The following is an 18,590-nucleotide window of genomic DNA, read 5'->3' on the forward strand; positions in this document are numbered from 1 at the left end:
TTTAATGACTAAATACAGCCTTTATTGTAGAAACACCAATAATAGAAAAATAATATCTTATTTGTCATAGCAGATAGCAACCATATTTTATAGCAAGCTAGAAGTGATCAACCAAACCATTTTCATACACTCCAACTGCTAATCTACCTCTCCCTTCTTCAACCAGAATTAACAACTGGGTTTTAATTGGGAAGAAAAAGAACTGTAAATCAAGATTTCATTTTTTTCAAACTCCTTGAATATTTGGCTAAGTACAACTTCATCAGGCTCATGGGATGCTCTTGTGTCTATGCTGGGTGTGCAAAAGAACATAGGGAATAGTGTGGGGTGAGAACTGCAGCGGAGCACAGTGTCAGGGAGCTATAAGGAAGTGCTCAACTCATAACTTCTATGAGTGACCCCATTGTATCTGGAGTAGCACATGCTTGCATGCAAGTTAAGTATAGCATCCCTGATGAGTTGAATCATGACACCACAATCAATATCTTCTGCTTCAGAGATGGATTGATCAGAGTCCACAGCGGCAGGGGGGAAAGTGAGCTGGGGCTGCTGGGACTGACATTCCTGGTCACTCTGGGACCCAGCTGCAGCCTTGTCCTTTCCCATAGCAGGCTCTGCCCTTAGAATCATAGAATCAATCATTTAGGTTGGAAAAGACCTTTAAGGTCTTTAACTTAGTACTGTCAAGTCCATTACTAAATCATATCTCCCCTCAGCTCTCTGATACATAGAATCATCAGTCAGTAAGAACAGTTTTCTTTCTTTATGTTGATATCAAATTTAAAAGATTAAATATTAACATAAAGAGATTTTTCAGTAGAGAATATAACATGAAAATGCTCTATCCATACCAGTAGAAGTAACAATACACTGTATAGATCATGCAACACACCGGTCCAAAGAACATGTGAAAAAGGACTCAGTTTTGAGTGAGACAGCTGCCTATTGATCACTGGTCAGAATGGCTTAGGGTCAGATCATGGATCATGTGTGGTGATTGTTGTTAAAATATCCACATTAGGCTTTGGGACAGTAATATCACTGTCACACTAAGCTCATTTTCATGGAAACTCATCTATATATTTCCCTTTCCTGCATCAATTCTCTTGATTAAATAAATAAAAAGGAAAAAGAAATAAAAACTTAGTAGTAAATGTTTTGAATATCAAAAATCTGCTTTCTAAAGAGCATTAATAGTATTATTGAACCCTGAGCTCTAAAGGAATCCTATTAAGCCAATGAACAATGCCACTGACCTCAGTAGGCTGCTTGTCCAGTGAGCAGGGAAAGAAGGAAGAAGGGTGAGAATAAGCTAGATAATGTTCATTAAACAGTGGTAGCTGTGCTGGAGCCTTTACAAAGCAACAGTTGAAATACCCAGGTTTCAATCTGAGTATTCAGCCAAATGCTGTTCAACTCGCTGTCTCTGCACTACAAATTTGGAACTTCGGTGTTCTTTTTCCTGTACCACTCTGCCTTATAGTTGTATTCAGCTGCCTCCCTTTCCCTTATAGTTGTATTCAGCTGCCTCCCTTTCCCTCAGCTGGTTCTGACTTCTGACCTGTTTCTTCATGTGCAAACATGCTTCAAAATTGTCTTTACCTTTCTTATTTATTGTTACATTTGGACTCAAAGGAGACATTGCTGGAGACTGTTAATTACTTCCACAGTTACGTTAATTAGGGAACAGTATGATTGTACTTTGTTCTTGACACAGACCAGCATCTTCTGGTAATTCGGAATGGAAGGATCAATTTTCTTTATTAATTTAACTAAGTAAACTCTCAACGGTTAAATACTAGTAAAATATCAAAACTACTTCAAAAATGATTAAGTGTTTAAAAAATACTTAAACTCACATGATATTATCATCAGTTTCACCCAGTGAAAAAGCCAGTGAGGTTCCATCACCATTGCTTGAGATTTAGGCCATCGTTAATGGAAATTAAACTATCTCCCAGCATTTCTGTTTTGTTTCAATCCAGATTAAACTAACAAGGAAATTTTTGCAGATCACTTCAGTCTTTCTTTTGTTTAGTGGATGCCATTTCACAAACCTTTTCCAGGCAAAACTTTTGTGGTAAAATGTAAGCCATTACCATAACTCCTAAGGGGGTTCTCTTTTGCAAGTGTATTTATAATTTTTCTATCATTTTGATATCATTTGCAGCAGTAGACAGTGTGTGATGTGTACATCTGTACATCTCTGCATCTGTTTAGCTTTTCCAGTCTTTTGTGACAACGAGATTTTCCTTGTTACAACACAGAACATTAGCTGAACTTGATCTCAAAACCAATTACTACTTTCCTGCCTTCATCATTGGTTTAGCAGGAAATAGACTATGGAGTGTATCAATTAGTGTGTTTTAAAGCAATTCCAAATCATTACCATGTGAAAATCCAGCTGCTCAGCTGTAAGCTCACTGCAGAGCATTTACTTTTGGGCAGAGAGCATCTGAGGCCTGTGCAAGCTTTTGTTTCTCAACAAGCCTGGAACATACAGGATCAGTGGATTTCCATTTGCTTATGGGCCTTGCACAGGTCTGCCACATTTCTGCCTATTTAATCCCTGGCATTTTCAGTGAGTGTGGTATCTTCCCAGATGAAGAGATCACAGTGATGCCATCTCAGTGGAGGTGCACTTATTAAGGTCAGTGGTGGTCACTGTAACAGGTCCATGTCTGAATCGGAAGTGGGTGATTCATGAGCTCTCACAAGATCACAAAATAGTGAGGTCCTTGAATTTATCAAGCAAATTCACCTATTTTCCCATCTATTGTACTGCTGCCCTTAGCATCAGCCCACGTGTGACAGTGCTTTCAGACCCTCATGTTAGGTTTCTCCACACTGTGTTGCAAACGTCTGCCAAAGGGATGCTGTGCCATTGACAAGTGTGTGTGTGGGGGGGTGGCTTGGCCTGGTGTGGCACATGGATGAAGTTACCATCCCTAAACACCTGCCCAGATCTGCTGCACAGACATCTCAGCTGTTTGTCATGCAGCTCTTCAGTTGTGCAGTTTGCAGCACTTACCAACATTAGATCTCTACAGTGTGCTGTGTTTTATGAGGCTGCAGTTCAAGAATTATTGGCAAGAAGCTCAGACATCTTTAGCAGCAGGGCTGAAACAGGCAGTGACAAATGACCATTTTGGCACACACTGGCCAGGCAGACCCTGTTGGGTAATCTTCTCTTGTTTGCATACACAGTCACTGAAGACAAGAACGTGTTCTACAAATACTGCCTCCAGAGTGAGAGTCACATATTACTCCTGTCTCCTTGTGAAGAGCTTAGTAGGGGGGGATAAAAAGAACAAACAAAAAATGAATCCACCAGGACTGGTGAGAACTTCCTTGTGAATGGCAGTGACCCTTAGACTTGCTCTGAGATTTCAGCATACACAGTGTTCCCACAGGACTTTCACTGAGCTCAGATTTAACAGGGTTGTCAACTAGCTGTGGTCCTCTGGTTTATTTACTTGAAGGTCCTATTACTGAGTTCATCTATTTTCATAAATCGAAACGCTATCTTTAAAAACTTGGTGGATATTCTGGAGGATACTGATACTGCTTGCTTTAAGCTGTTTTTAGGCTTAAGTAGTCTGAATTGCCTCCTTTGTTAATAACACAAAGAATTTAGGCTCCTCACTTTGGGCCTCCAGACTACATCTAAATTAGGTGCTAAGAATAGCTTCCTCACTTTGGGCCTCCAAACTACATCTAAATTAGGTGCTAAAAATAGCCAAAAGTAGATAGTGTGAGGTCTCTTCTTCCCATCTTAAAGAAATCCCTTCTAAAAATATCGATTAGCTTTTAAAGCACGGTGTCATCACACTTAAAAAGGTGGCCTCAGGGCCTTGAGATTACCAAGTAGAAGCTAAAACTCCTGTAACTTCTCTACTTGCTGTGCACAATTGGAAGTTCAAGGGCACCTCAGATACGTTCATATCCTCTGTGTGGCTTTCTTCGGGAAATCAGGAAAGTGGCAAACACAATGACAAACAATCCCAGGATGCTCAGGCCCACTGCTATGGGAGCTGCTCGGCTGTTTTTATCAAGAAAACATTCTTCTTCTGAAAGCAAAAGGAGATCAGAGAATGTGTTATAGCAGATCACCATACTCATAGACTATACATCTGTATTCCAGGAAAGTTAGCAAATACAAGCCAGAAGTTCTCAAGACATTGGTTTCTTTTTCCCTTTTCCTGTTACTCCATTTTTATCTGTGGTGAATCTCATGTCAAGGAAACAATATTTGCCCCTTTTAAAATAGCTACATGCTTCACTGGAGACTGTCTCTCCTCTTTCATGTCCACAGTAATTGTTTTACCATCAAGATCAGTACATACACAGCAGGAGGCTTTCTTACTGATAGCAGATGTGGAGCATCACACTATGAAGTGCAAGTCTGAAAACAAAGAGTAATACACACCCTGCATGGACAAAAACTGCTCCTGTGAGGCATCTAATTGCTTCTGCCCAGTAAAAAGGATGAGGCTAGTGAAGGGAGCCCATAGTGCAGCGCATCATTAGTGTAGAAAAGGTCCTAGTTAACTTAGTATTTCCTAATTGTTCTCTCTGTTTAATTCAGAATATTTGTCGATAATTGTGGCTCACTCAGAACATCAAGAGACTGGACTTAGTCCAGGAAGTTGCTTAGCAGTATCATTGTAGTTTTATTGTACATATGATGATATCAGAAAAGGTTTTGACACAAGTAATATCTTTTAAGAACCATCCAAAAATATATTTGCCCCAAACATACCTCTTAAGTACAGAGGGGGCAAATTCTGACTTCCTCTGTCCTTACCCAAATAAATATTCATGTCATCCTCTGATATCTGCAAAGTCGTGACTTAGAAATGAACTCCCAGGCTGGGGCAAATTGGCAGCTTTCCTATGGATAACGTGTACTAGCTGGGTCACTGACATAAATGGAATATTAACCTAAATAACAATGGCAGGATCAGTCTCAAATTCACAATACAAGGAGTGCAGTCCTAGGAGTGAAGGCAAGGTCTGGGAATGGTCAGTAATATGTTATCCCAGAACTGGATCAGACCGACATCTTCCATTCAGCCTGTAGGAATGGTCCTTCCTTGGGTTCCAGAGAAAGGCAGACCTCTAGCACAACGCTTTGAGTGGCACCAAGTAGCAAACTATCCTCTAAGTAGGTTCAGCTAAACCCCAAAATATATCCCAGCTTAGCAGTGAATCCAGTTTATACCTAGGGTAGGAGGGAGATCCAACACCCTCCATCTCTTTCACTTCCTGTGACTTTTCCAAGGGATTTTTTTTCAGCACTCTAGATAAAAGCCTCTGTTATTATCTAATTCTGATGACTGTGCTGGCACAGATTGTAGCTTAGCTTGGGTTTTTCCTCAGTGGGAATCTTTACACCAACCGTGGGCAGTAAGCCCAGGGAGCATGTGGAGTGCATGACATCATGTCACAGTTCCAGAGCCTCCATGCAGCTCTCTCCAAAGTCTAATCCGCTTCTCTGATCCAAATGTTGATTTCATGTGGTGCAGTACCACAAAGCCAAAGCCATCAGCGTTCTACTAGACACTGCCTTTTTAAGGCTTTGTCTGGCTAATGCAGCCTGCTTTTAGGGAAGTAAGCTGAAAAGTATTTACATTTGGATATTGTAGAAACCTGAGATGTTTGAACTGGCCATTTTTGCTCTGACAAAACCTTGGACTATGGACTCTAGAAATTGTTTCTGATATACTGAAGTGCAGTTCAGAAGACGCTTTTACAGCTTTCCAGACTTAAACAGGCCAAGCTATTGATGTAACTGCTGCAGTCTGTAAGGAACTCCAAAGCAACAATGGTTAATGTTTCCTTTTCCTTCCCTTTTTAAAGATAAGCAAATCGACAACAGAAGTGAAACCACCAGTCCCGAGACACCCTCGGGGAGGAGGCTGGTGGTGTGTATAGAGCCATTGCTTCACTGGGGATTTTGTCTTTCAAAACCTGCATACAGAGCAGAGGTACATAGCAGTTTCATGTGTTTCATGCCCACTGGGGAATTATTGCAGAGGTGGTGGTTGCTTTCTCAGCCCCTTGATTAAGAGCAAACTTAATTTTGTATATGGTATTGATTATCAGAGATTTGCCTGACCTATATGGGGGTGGGGGACAAGGAAATTGTTGTTTTTTTAAACTGTCTCTGCTAGAGGTGAGGCCATACCAAAAAACCATGATTGAACTCACTCATTGCACGTATTTGAATGGGAATGTGGGGACCAGATGGGATCCCATGAGCTGTTCCAGTTCAGTGTTATCCCATGAAAAAAATCTTCATGAGAATGAGAGCACAGATTGGATTCCCAGTGTGGCTTTTAAGAACTTAAAGAAAAGTATGGGGGGAAAAGAAGTCCATGTGTTAAAAAAGCCTGAAATGTTGTTTCCCATTAAAGTCCTTTTAAAATAAGAAAGGCAGCCAAAATGGCAAACTAAGAAAGGAAGACTCAAACAGATCTAAACTGAATAAACAATTAGATCTAAAGTGAAAAGAAAAGTGGCAATATTTTGTAAGCACACAGAAAGTCAAATGTCAGAAGAAGGGAATGATTTATTAGTGCATCTGACGGGCTGAAGAGTTAAAAAGCCTATCTGTCCACCTGAGTTCTTGCATGGAAACTACAGAAATATGAAGTTATACAATTTGAAAGAGACCACAGGCTCTTATCTAGTCCAGCTCTCTGCTTTTTGAAGGATCTTTCATACATCTCATAAGAAGCAGGACAGTAGACTGTGAGGGTGCCCGTACTATGGAACACAGGATTTTCCTAGTACACCCAGCAGTCCTGGGTCCCACAGCCTGGCCAGGTCCAGGCTGCATCACTGGACACAAACCAAGGATGACAACATCTCATTTCCCTGTGGAAGAAACTCCAGGGGGTGAGTGTAGGGAAGAAGTTATGATGAATCCAAATACATTCTGTCAGTGTGGGCAGTCTAGAGACCAAGGGAATCAGTACTGGCCTGTCTCTGACTTTTACTAAATGATGTGCTTGCTTCTTTGTGGCTGCACTCAAGACAAATTGCAGAGCTGAGCATCATATTTAATCCTGAATCTGGGAGCATGCCAGTTGTGCTTCTCCTCAGGAGCACGTTTCATCATGTCTAGACACAGCTGCTCTGACAGTATCATCCTGCATTGACAAATATCCCTTATTAGTTGGCAGCTTTGCTGCTGCAGCTGTGGGACATCGTGAGAGTCGAGAGCCTTTCAAAATAGCTAAAATCTGACTGTATTGACAACAGTGACCTTGAACTGAATTGTACATACTGGGGGGAAGGGGGGATTTGGGTAATGCAACGGTGGTGAACAGACCTCTGCTTGCTCTGAGAGGAAACCAGTGAAAAGTAAAATTGTGGCTGTAAAGATGAACATTTTTAATAAGAAAGTGAAACACAGTACTAAATGCAGAAGGGAAAGATACTTTTCTACCTTCCATAGGTGTGTTGAGGATGACTTGGGAAAGGGTGAGAATACAGCAGTAGGCAGGTTACATTAACCTGGGAAATATTACAAAGTTGTGATTGTGCCATAGGTGTGACAGGATCACTGCATGTGTCTAGAGTTGTCATCTAGCAGATTTTTATCTATCACCCTAGCAGAGATCTCAGAAGGGTGGAAAAGATATGCTTCTACTTACCTTTTCCAAACTGGTTACTGACCATGTCAAATGCCTGCAGCTGCATATTAACAAAGAGCAGCTGGAAGTTCTTCTCCAAGCTGAAGAATTGCTTGCTGGTACACTTAAAGGAATTCCCCAGCTTTGTTGTAAACAGCTTTTTCTCTATGGCTGCATAGTAAAGCATACCTAGAGGCCATAAAGAGAGAGAGAAATGAGAATCCACACTAACTTTTGGAGCCAACATCTTTCTGAGGATTGCTGCTGTTTTGGCAGAGCAGCAGTCACAGATGTGACTAAAGTATGGGCATTTTCCCCAGAATGCATCAGTTCCACTTTTCCCATGTTTTAATTATCAACACGCAACTCAGCTGAGCTTGGGTCTGAAAAAGTGGCTAAAATTTCAGGTGCTCCTTCAGATCACATCTTAGCAACCTCAGTGTGCAAGAGGGGTTTAGGATTCTCACAAGAGCAGACTACTAGATCTCCATCACAGCTCTTTCCATCCAAAACAGATGCCATCTCTAACATAGGAACTGGACATACCTAGTCCATGTTGCTTTATGTATTAAATGTTTTTATTATTAAATATGTCAGTGCCACAGTACCTTGCAGAAAATATGGCTGAAGTCCAAATCATGAAAACATCTTGAAAGCAGATAGACCAGTATAAGACAAAATGCTCCACATCACCAAGTCTACATCACTGCATCTCGAACATCTGCAAGCACAACAGTGTGCAGCACGCTCTGGCAACAAGGCTGGTGAGAGTCCTCGAGCATAAGCCCTACGAGGAGAGGCTGAGGGAGCTGGGGTCGTTTAGTCTGGAGAAGAGGAGCCTCAGGGGAGACCTTATTGCTCTCTACAACTACCTGAAGGGTGGTTGTAGCCAGGAGGGGGTTGGTATCATCTCCCAGGCAACCAGCACCAGAACAAGAGGACACAGTCTCAAGCTGCGCCAGGGAAGGTTTAGGCTCGAGGTGAGGAGAAAGTTCTTTACAGAGAGAGCTGTTGGCAGTTGGAATGTGCTGCCCAGGGAGGTGGTGGAGTCACCATCCCTGGAGGTGTTCAAGAGGGGATTGGACATGGACTTGGTAGCCATGAGGTCTTGGGTGACAGGTTGGACTTGATGATCTTTGGCATGTCTTCCAACCTTATTGATTCTATGATTCTTGGTCCTCATCAATCAAAATCACTGAGCTTCCAAAAAGCTCAGTGCTGTTAGCACACACCTGGTCAAGCTCCTGATTTGGTTTTCTTCTTTCAAGGATAGAATTCAATCTAAATATTTATGAGTAACAAATGGAGAAGTGACATAATGTGGTCACTGACCTGTCAGAGATTTGATACAGTGGGAAGAATTTGTATAAAATTAATGTCTCAGAATTTTTCTCTCTGCCTTAAATGATGTTCTCTTAGCATTTCTTGGGAGGTAGCTTCCAGGGCAGCTCCTGAAGGTTCAAATGGCAAGAAGCAGAATACACAAGACAAAGAAAATCCAATCACCTAAGAAGAGCATGGCCAAGGTCTAGGATTCCAGGATGATTTGAGGAACTTCAGCCTGGATCCAGTTATTACTTTTGCCAACCCAAAATGTTAGGCATGTCTTCTATCCATATTGGTGTATATGAAATCTAGATCCAACTCTGCATTTCTCTGATCCAGATACTGGATTCATTTAGTTTGCTTAATCAGACTGCAAGGGTGCATGCAACTCAGTGAGTCACAGCATTTCTGTGTGTTTGCAGGTAAAATCGTTGAGGACTGCTTTGTATCTTAAATTTGGGATTGAAGTAATCTCTGTTCTGACAGAGGTGGGGCAGGAAATTTGAACAATTCTGATAAAACTGCTGTTCAGTCCCTTCTCTTGAATGCCATTTTGAAAGCAGGATAAAACACAAACTTTGCAAAATCTAGCCTTTTGAAGATAGCAAAGCCCAGAACAGTTTGATAGGAAAACAAGTATAAAATTCACTGACCTTCAGAAGATAACTGCAATCTTGTCTCAATTTTACTGACATAGTATGACGGAGCTTGCTGAAAAATAAGATCTCTCTTTACTTGTAATACCTCCTCTTTTTTGTGAAAAACAATACAGTTCACCACAGCAAAATGGTCACAAAGAATCCCCCAACGAAACACATTTTAAAGCATCTTCTCCAAGACCCAAGAACCACCTTGCTTGCATGCTTTGGTTTTTCTTTGCCAAGTGATTGCACTAATGGCCAAGAAGCTGGTGTAATTCAGTAGTGGCGGCTACAGCACCAGTTCTGCTCAGGTCCATGACGTTGGACCACGCAGGTGTCATTTCACACGCTGCTCAAGCTAGACATTTGTGTGACAGCTCCCTTAATCAAAAGTAGGAGGGAGTCAAGCAGACAGTGTACACCACACAAATTAATAGGCACATGATAAGGTTGTGTTATTTCTAATTTGCCCATTCTTCTTTCATTCAGTGTCCCTACAGTGCTCTCCTGAGTAATTCTTCACAGAACTAATCCATGCTGACCTCCAGCCTGATTGCTTGCAGGGCCTAAGCCTACACCTTTCAAAGTATTCAGGAGTCTCAGTGCACTTTAGCTGTAGCTGCCCTTCAGGTGAGCAAACTGCAGAAAGCAGCAGTGCTGCTGTGTTCATCATTGGCTTGAACTGGGAAAGGACAGCAACAAGCTGAGACCTGGGAGCACCTCACATGCTAGCACCACTCATTTTCTATTTTGCCTGCCAACAGCAGGCTCTGCAAATGAGGAAACGGCAATCTGGCTGTGTAGGGAAGAAATAACTGTTTTTTCCACCCTGCTGACACTGTTGGCTCTTGGTGGCCTTTTCTTCATATGCTTACAGACTGCTGACATGGAAAGCACCTGGTACAATTACAGAGAGCAAAATTTCCAGCTGAGTGTCCTGCCTGCATGTGCCTTAAACTCCTGGTGCAACCTGAATGCTGTCCTTCCCTAGACACTCATAAGGTGACAGCTAACCCTAAGAGCTTTTCCCTGGTAGCAGTGTTGGAATATAATATAAGTCTTTATGTAGCAGCCCCACCACTCATTTTAATTTCAGCTGTGAGCACACAGGGAGTGGTGAATGCAACTGGTAGGCAAGTGGCAGGAGACATGAATGTCTTCTGTGGACCCAGTTTTAACATGCAATTTGAAACCTGACAGGATAGACTGGGAAAGTTTAAGGAAGAAATACACCACAGAAGAAGTTCTCAGCATTATTTCTACTTAAAGGCATAAATAGGTAAAATATTATCCGTTTTGTTTGTTTGTTTTGGCAGCAGCATTAAGTTCTGTTGGGCCCCAGTTCCTAACTTTGCTTGGGGAAAACACCTGCTCCTGCTTCACATCTTGTGGGCTGGTTACAAAACTTCCTTTTTTCAAGTTCTTTGTAAAAGGCAGCTAGCAGCAGTGAGCTCTGAGCCAGCTACTCACCTCCTGTTAACCCACAGCAGTACCACAGCCCTGGGGCCTGATCCAGCTCCTCATTCACCCATGAAAATCAGAAGTGCCACCACTGGAGCACTCTGGGTTCAAAGCAGTTAGAGAAGCCGTGGGGGCCAAACATGAAAAACAGCAGCAAAAGGATTTTTTATTAACTTGAATTTCAAAGAAGTCTAAGCCAAGCCCTGCTATGCTCTTGAGGCTTATCTTTAAGTGGAGGGTGGGTTGTCTAATGCTGTGCCAATAACCACCTTTTTCAGGGCAAGACAGGTCAAGTACCTCCTGCAGATTCATGTCCCTCTCCTTAGCGCTGTTGCAAGCTGGGGCTTTCACGGGTACTTGAATCACCAGACTTTTCCCAAGGATCCTTGTAACACAGAAAATGCTCCCTTTGTTGCAGGAAGCATAGGTTTAAAGCAAACACTCACCATCTGAAGTGATCCTTTGTTTTACAACAGCTCCTGCATTTTTAACCTCACTTTCCTTCTGTAGGGTTTAAAAAGCTCTACAGAATTACAGAATGGTAGGGGGTGAAAGGGACCTCTGAACGTCATCAAGTTCAACTAAAAATCCAGGTGATGTTTAAATTGAAATGCTTTCTCTGCTCAAGCATGAATGAGTCAGGTATGGTATGAGATTCCACCTCGACACGAGGAGAAACTTTTTTTACAGGGAGTGTGACAGAGCCCTGGAACAGGCTGCCCAAAGAGGCTGTGGAGTCTCATTCTCTGGAGCCTTTCAAAACCCGCCTGGATGCATTCCTGTGCAGACTACTCTGGGTGATCCTGCTTTGGCAGGGGGGTGGGACTCAATGATCTCCCTTCCAACCTCTAATGTACTCTGTACTGTACTGTGGTACTATGATAACTTGCTGTTGACTCTTGGACTTTCTGTGGAAACGACTGATTTACCATTTCTGCTTTTCTTAATGGTCCCTAATTTGAGCTTGGAACCAGGTGGTAAGATTGACATGTTGGCTTGGGTAATTGGGTAGCAGCAATGGTCAGATGCAGCCCTGAGCTGCTGTGGAGCTCCTGGTCATGCTTTAATGGGTGTTACACTCACCCAGAGTTTGATGGGATCCAAACCATGCTGTATTCCTCCCTGATCATTGATGACTTTATGCACAGTTATTATCTTCTGTCCATCACCAGCCAGCTCTTAGTAGGTCTCATATAAATAGTACTGCACACTGCCTCCCAAAATGTGTCAGCTGTCTGGGAAGCAAGAGGGTGGCTGCACTCAGCAGTTTTCTCCTGTGGCTAGAATACTCTTGGTGGTTTGTAGTAAAGTCTCATCCACATACAATGGGGGGCAACATGGTACAACAGACAAAAAGAAAGCTCATTTTCCCACCATGTAAGCAGGGCCTCTCTCTTGCCCAGGTTTCTCTGTGTACTTAGAAGTCTCTCTGATGTGGTACATTTTAAGGATACTTATCTACAATTTTGTTGTAGTTTGCTTGTTTTCCACTGAGAAATTGGATGAAATTAGGCCCCTTCAGCTGTGAATGTGCTGCAGCTCCTGAGTACTTACAACTGCACAGGTTGCCCTTGGATGTAATGATCACAGCTGGCTGCTGGCTGGGCAGCTGTGATGTTTGGCATTTATAGGAAGTAAATAGCTAACCTCACTGGCACTCAGGTGGTCTCTGAGACACCATTTTGTAAGAGCAATTTGGTAGTGAGCCAGAGCTCCTGGCACAGTGATGTAGCACTGGAACAGACTGCCCAGAGAGGGTGTGGAGTCGTCTTCTCTGGAGACTTTCAAAACCCACCTGGATGCATTCCTGTGTGGCCTGCCCTAGATGATCCTGCTTTGTCAGGGAGGTGGGACTCAGTCTCTAGAGGTCCCTTCAAATCCCTAATATTCTAAGATTCCATGATTCTTGGGAAGGACAAGAGTAATAGTGCCTTATGCACAAATGGAAAACTATGACAGAGGTGGATGAAATGTCTTTTCCTACAGCACAAGCTGGATCAAAGGCAGCCTAAGTTCCAGTTCCCCAGTCCTAAACAGCCCTTTCCTCTAAATGCAACAATTACCTTTATGAAGGTGAAGTTTACATATCCTCCACTGAAGGTTATGTTCAGCTCAGACTGCACCATCCCACAGCTTCCATATATCAGTGTTGCATTGGGGTTGACAACCACGTACTCCATCTGCTCCTGTGGAGAGAAGAGACATTGCAGGGCTGCTGATGAACAAGAGAGGGGAAACTTAATAAGAAATACACAGAGATTTATAGCTGTTCTGTTGTTTGTACCACATGCCAGTGGTTGCAGCAGCCTAATTACTCTCTGCCAGGGTTGTTCCCCACTCATAAACCATAAAGCACTCGTCTGACACATCACTGAGCTATTCTGGCATATTAAGTTGGCAGAAAATAATCATTTTATGCTCACTCAGTGAACTGATAAAATTCAGATGAGGACCAGTGCTAATTTCATAAGTGGGAGCAGTGTGAACGTGTGCCTGAAGGCAGAGGAAAGATTAAGACCGAGGCAGGCAGGGATTGGATTGGCTTGGCTTCAATATATGTTGCTCTTTATAACACCACAGTCTCCTCATGATGTCCTGCACAGTTCATTTCTGGTGTCTACCAGCCCACACTGTAGTCTGAAGAGAGAACTCTGCAGCCCTGAATATAGTTTGGCTCCTTCAGTCTCATGGCAAACACAGTGCTCCTGGCCTGGCTTCCACCAGGATGAGGGAGGAAAACTGCTTTTAGGAAAATTAGGTACTCATCCCATGTTTGAAATATTCAGATCCCAAACAAGAATATTTGGATTTGTAATGAAGATGGCTCAAGGCATATGAATTCCAGAGCCTGCAGATGTAATCCCACATACTGTATTAATGGAAGCTATGAAACCATAACCCTGAAGGACAGAACCACCATTTTGGGGTTTATGTCTTTTCCCTGATCATTCACAGTGGGTCACTGTGAGGAGAGGGTACCAGCTCCCCAGATCTCCTGCTCTGATCCAGCCTGGAGGTTCCTGTGATCCTAAAATCAAGGATTGTGTCAGAGCATCAAGAGAACCCACTGCTGAATCCAAGTCTGTGGACTGACAATTTCTTGCTTTCATTGCATCTCTCAATGTCAATTCCTTCACTGAATCCAGTTCTGATTTCTACTAGTCACCCATTCTGGGAAACACAAATAACACTGAAGGCTCATCTCCCCCTGCCAGTATGCTACTATACAGACATGACTGAAGTGAGGAAGCACCACTATGTCCCACTGACATCATCATACAAGCCAGAGTAGAGCAGCTGAGATGCTGTGGCACCGAAGAGTCCTGAGACTGGTAGCACACCACTTATTTTTATCATACAAGCCAGCTTCTGAAAGTTGCTTTGAAAGAAGATTAAATTCCAGCTAACAAAGTCATCACAAAGCTCAGCCTTGTAGTACTTTCACCTCACCTGTGTATTTTGAGCCATCAGTTGCAAACCCATGACCAATTTGACGCAGGTCCTGGTTCCATTGGATACTATGTATGTGCCAGTGGGGATAGGAGCAGGCTGGGGCTCAGGAGTGGGTCTCAGTGTCGTTGCAGTCGATGGGATGGTGGTTTGAGTCGCAGGATGAGTGGTGGTTGTGTTGGTCATGGCTGTAGTTGTTGGACTTCCAGGTGCTGTTGTTTGATTTCCTGACCCTGTGGTGGGCTTTACAGTTTGCATGGAGATGGCTGTAGTAGTTGTGGCAGCAGCTGTTGTTTGTGTATCTGGTGTTGTATCGTTTGTGTTTGTGTCTGCTGCTGTCGTTTCGGTGCTTAGGTGTGTCCTGCCTTGCTTGTTTGAGGACATGGGGTATATGGTTGTGTTCTTCACTGTAGGTGTAACTGTTTCCATTGCCTGGGTTGTAGCCTCACCATCTGCTGTGTTGTCTGCTGATGTGGATACTGCTGTCGAGCTCTGTTCGGTCACTTGTGTGGTGGTTGCTCCTGCCTTGGATGTTGTGTGATGGCCTGGTGCTGTTGTTACCTGGTGCTGGTCTGTTGTCTGCACGGTTGTTCTATGGTTTATGGGGGTTGTTTCAAGAGAGCCTGTGCTGTTAAAATGAGCTGTGGTGCCTTGATGGGATGAAGAATGATAAAAGGAAAGTGGCTGAGCAGAAGTAGCTGCATGGTGGAAGGATGTGGTTCCTGGAGACACTTCAACCCCCAGGGCCACCTCAGCAAAGCAGGAGGAAAATGCTGCAAAGAAACAAATAAATCAGTATAAGCCTTTATTTTTAACATTTCTGTTGATAACTGCAGTGAGTTTGTTACCAAATGGGTAATATGATTTTATTTTTCATTTGGCTTCTGTCATTACAGGAGAGTGGAAGCAGACAGAATCACAGAACCATAGAAAGGTTTGGGCTGGAAGGGACCTTGAAGATCATCTGGTTCCAACCCCCTTGCCATGGGTTAAGGACACCTTCCACTAGACCAGGCTGCTCAAGGCCTTATCCAGCCTGGCCTTGAACATCTCCAGGGAGGGGGCATCCACAACCTGTCAGGGCACAGCGATGCTGCTAAACCTGTTGGCTTGGGTTGTCTTCTCAGAAGGCATTTGGCTACATGAGCTCCCATGGAAGGGTAAGGATTGCTCTCTGGCTTCAGCTAATGGTTTTGGCTCTTCTTGGATGGCTGTTGGAGGTAGTTTGGTAGCTCTGCTGTGCAAAGGGGAAGGTGGCTTCTGAGGTGTCAGGCCTACTCTCCAGCTAAGGCCCACAGGACTTCACCATGATGCCCTGAACATTGTCTCTTGGTGAGCCCAGCAAAGGAACTACCTGCACAGCTCCTGCCACCACAGCCCTTTTTGCAGCTCTGCCAGCAAAAGGCATCACAGAACAACGAAGAATTGCACTTCTGCATCCCTCTCCATAGTCTCCTTTGTTTTTTCCCTATGCAACTAGCTCAAAACTTTATACAACCAACATTTTGCTGGAAGGATGCATGCTCCCTGGGGTGTACTTTCCTGGAGCAAGCAGCTGCAATCTCCTTGTTTCACTTCACCTTCAAAGTTGTGTGAATGCTGTGAACCACATTTCTGCCCTGCAAGCCTCCATGCATGCAACACTCCAGGACAAACCTCTCAGAAAAGGGTCAGGGCTGCTCTCAGATAACTGCAGGTGCTGGGCTGGACCTGGAGCCCCATTGTCATGCTGTAGTGACAAGTTTCAGTCAATGCCAGGAAAGGAATGTCACTGCTCTGCTGCTAGAAATTACGGTGGGAAGCAGAGCACATAGTGCCATGAATTGGCTGTGGCACTTCTCAGTCTGCTGTCACCCAGTGGTGAGTGAAAAAAAACTCTTGCTGTGGATTTTTCACCTTCTCGTCTAACCACACATTCATGCTGCTCACTTGCAGAGCAGGTTTGTTCTGTTTTATTCTGCCCAGAAAAGATGCTTGTGTTTAGCTGACTGATTTTGTGTGGACACAAAAACCTGACCCAGCTCCTACAATTACTGAAAAAACCCTCCCTATCCAGCTCTGGCATCTTTGGTTTGAGTCTTTGAAGAACTGGGAAAGCACCAAGATTTTCTGAGGGGCTTCAGCAGTGTCATAGGTTCCCTCCAACACAGAAGCAATTTCTTAAACCTCCAACCCATTAGACCTTTAATATTCCCTTTCTTAAGGGGACAGCCCCAAACGGTCACAACCCTAAACTCTAATTATATTTAATTCCATATCTGCACAGAAAGACTTGACTTTGTGGCATGAATAAAACATCATAACATCATTTCTTATTAAAGGACTGATCAAAAATGGATAAGGAGCTGAGGAAATAAGTTTCTTTTTCTGTTCAAAAATCTCTGTTATTAGTGTTCCTTCTTTCAGTCTGATCTTGTTCTCCTTTTTGTATCTGTCTTGGGGCAACTCCAGCAGACTTTGGCTATAAAGTGTGTGTGAGAGAGCAGAGCAGCTACAGCAGAACATGGTTGTCAAATCCCTGGGCTATCTCCCGGCTCGTTGCACTGGAAGAGGGATGGGGGTTGTTACCCCTGTGATCCCCCTGTGTGCGTATGGCAAAACATATCACAGAAATCAGCAGCCAGCTCAAACCTTTAGCCATTACATGGGTTAAACCATGGTCTGTCCTTCTTCACCTGGCAGATTTTGTACTGCTGCAGGTGTTGAGGGATGACTTAACATGCTGGGACACATCCTTGACCAGGCTTCACAGAGCAGCATGGAAGATGGAACAGCGACTTTGTTGCCGAGATAAACCCTGGGCTGCCTTCTCCAAGCTTGCCCACATCACCCTGGCTTTCCTACATCACCCTGGCTTTCCTAATCATGCGCTGCATCTCGCAATGCGGACAAATGACTCAAGTAATGCTTCTTTAGTTTTTCTTCTGCTTGTCTCACTTGGGACTTTCAGTCAGTTCTGCTGGTCTGAAAGTTATTTTTAATTAAGAAAACACGCCCCCAAAAGTCTGCTTCTTGTACTATTTTGAGCTGACTCCATCATGCAGAGCTTGTCGCCACAGAGCGCAAGGGAAAACACAGAGGAAAACATCAGGCTAAGTCTGTACCAACTGCAATTAAATGTAGCCATTTGGGAGCAGTGGGACTTTAGTAAAGCCACTCAATGTTAGCAACAAAACTATTCGAAGTCTTCAGTTTGTTAGGTCCTGTCCTAACAGAGAAGAAACACAACTAGCATGGTCTACCTTGTTTTTCTGATAGAAATGATGTAGGATATTACTCACCACAGGTGAAGGTCAGCAAGATGAACTGCTGTGTGCTCCCCTCCATGGCCGGCACAGCTGCAGGTATGAGAGGTGTGTCTCACCGTGGAGCCAGCAGAAAGGAAATCAAAGGTTTCCTGGGGACTGAAAAGTTTGACTTGATGCAGGGTGTGCTCAGTCACATGGCTGGAAAGGAGGTGGAGAGAAGCGGGGAGACCGATGCTTCTTGTCCGTAAACTACTGCAGAAGGAAATAAATGATGATTAGGAAAGAAAGTGAAAACAGAAAGAACTGCTGGGCTAACTGGGGGGAGGACAGGCTCTCTGCAGCTGAGACCTGGGGCTCTGAAGTCCACATAAAGCCGCACAAATCTCTGTGGTTTTGGTGAGCTGGTGCAGACTGCAGCTGCACCGCAGTGGAGGGTTACAACCTGTAAAATCAGTACTTTGAAAAGTACTTTCTTTAGGCCTAAACTCTTCCTTTTATGTTAAGGAACAGAAGAAGAGATGTGATCTTGAGCTATCTCTGCAGGGCACCTGCTAAAAGTGAGACTGGGCTGAGCAAAGCCCCAGCTGGCTCTGGTCCCAGTTGGAGACTGTCAGCAGCCTTTGCTGTCTGATTCAGTTCTGCTCAAAGGACCAAGCTTGTTGTAGGTGAATCTTCTGGGCTGGCTCACTATTAATGTTGAATCTAAACACACTCCTCAGCAAGCAGCAATGCCCCACCTATGTCACGTGAAATGCCTCTTGCAGACCAAGCTGGGACAGGAGCTGCACAGGCAAGTGCTGGCAAGTGCTGGCAAGCGCAGC

General features: G+C 43.8%; 1 protein-coding gene across 1 annotated transcript; it reads right to left on the bottom strand.

Moving 5' to 3' along the window:
- LAMP3 (lysosomal associated membrane protein 3) lies at positions 1 to 18,454 on the bottom strand. Its single transcript, XM_068145110.1, has 7 exons — positions 18,118 to 18,454; positions 17,803 to 18,021; positions 14,522 to 15,294; positions 13,135 to 13,257; positions 9,623 to 9,680; positions 7,665 to 7,832; positions 1 to 4,070 (listed from the first exon to the last, which is right to left on the bottom strand). Exons 2-7 carry the CDS (start codon positions 17,846 to 17,848, stop codon positions 3,931 to 3,933), a joined length of 1,308 nt encoding a protein of 435 aa, XP_068001211.1. The 5' UTR covers positions 17,849 to 18,021; positions 18,118 to 18,454; the 3' UTR covers positions 1 to 3,930.
- Between the last annotated feature and the right edge of the window lie 136 nt (positions 18,455 to 18,590).

Source organism: Melanerpes formicivorus, unplaced genomic scaffold (assembly GCF_026170545.1).
Source record: "Melanerpes formicivorus ecotype bairdi unplaced genomic scaffold, bMelFor1.0.p_v2 SCAF_12, whole genome shotgun sequence".
In the NCBI taxonomy this organism is placed as follows: domain Eukaryota; kingdom Metazoa; phylum Chordata; class Aves; order Piciformes; family Picidae; genus Melanerpes; species Melanerpes formicivorus.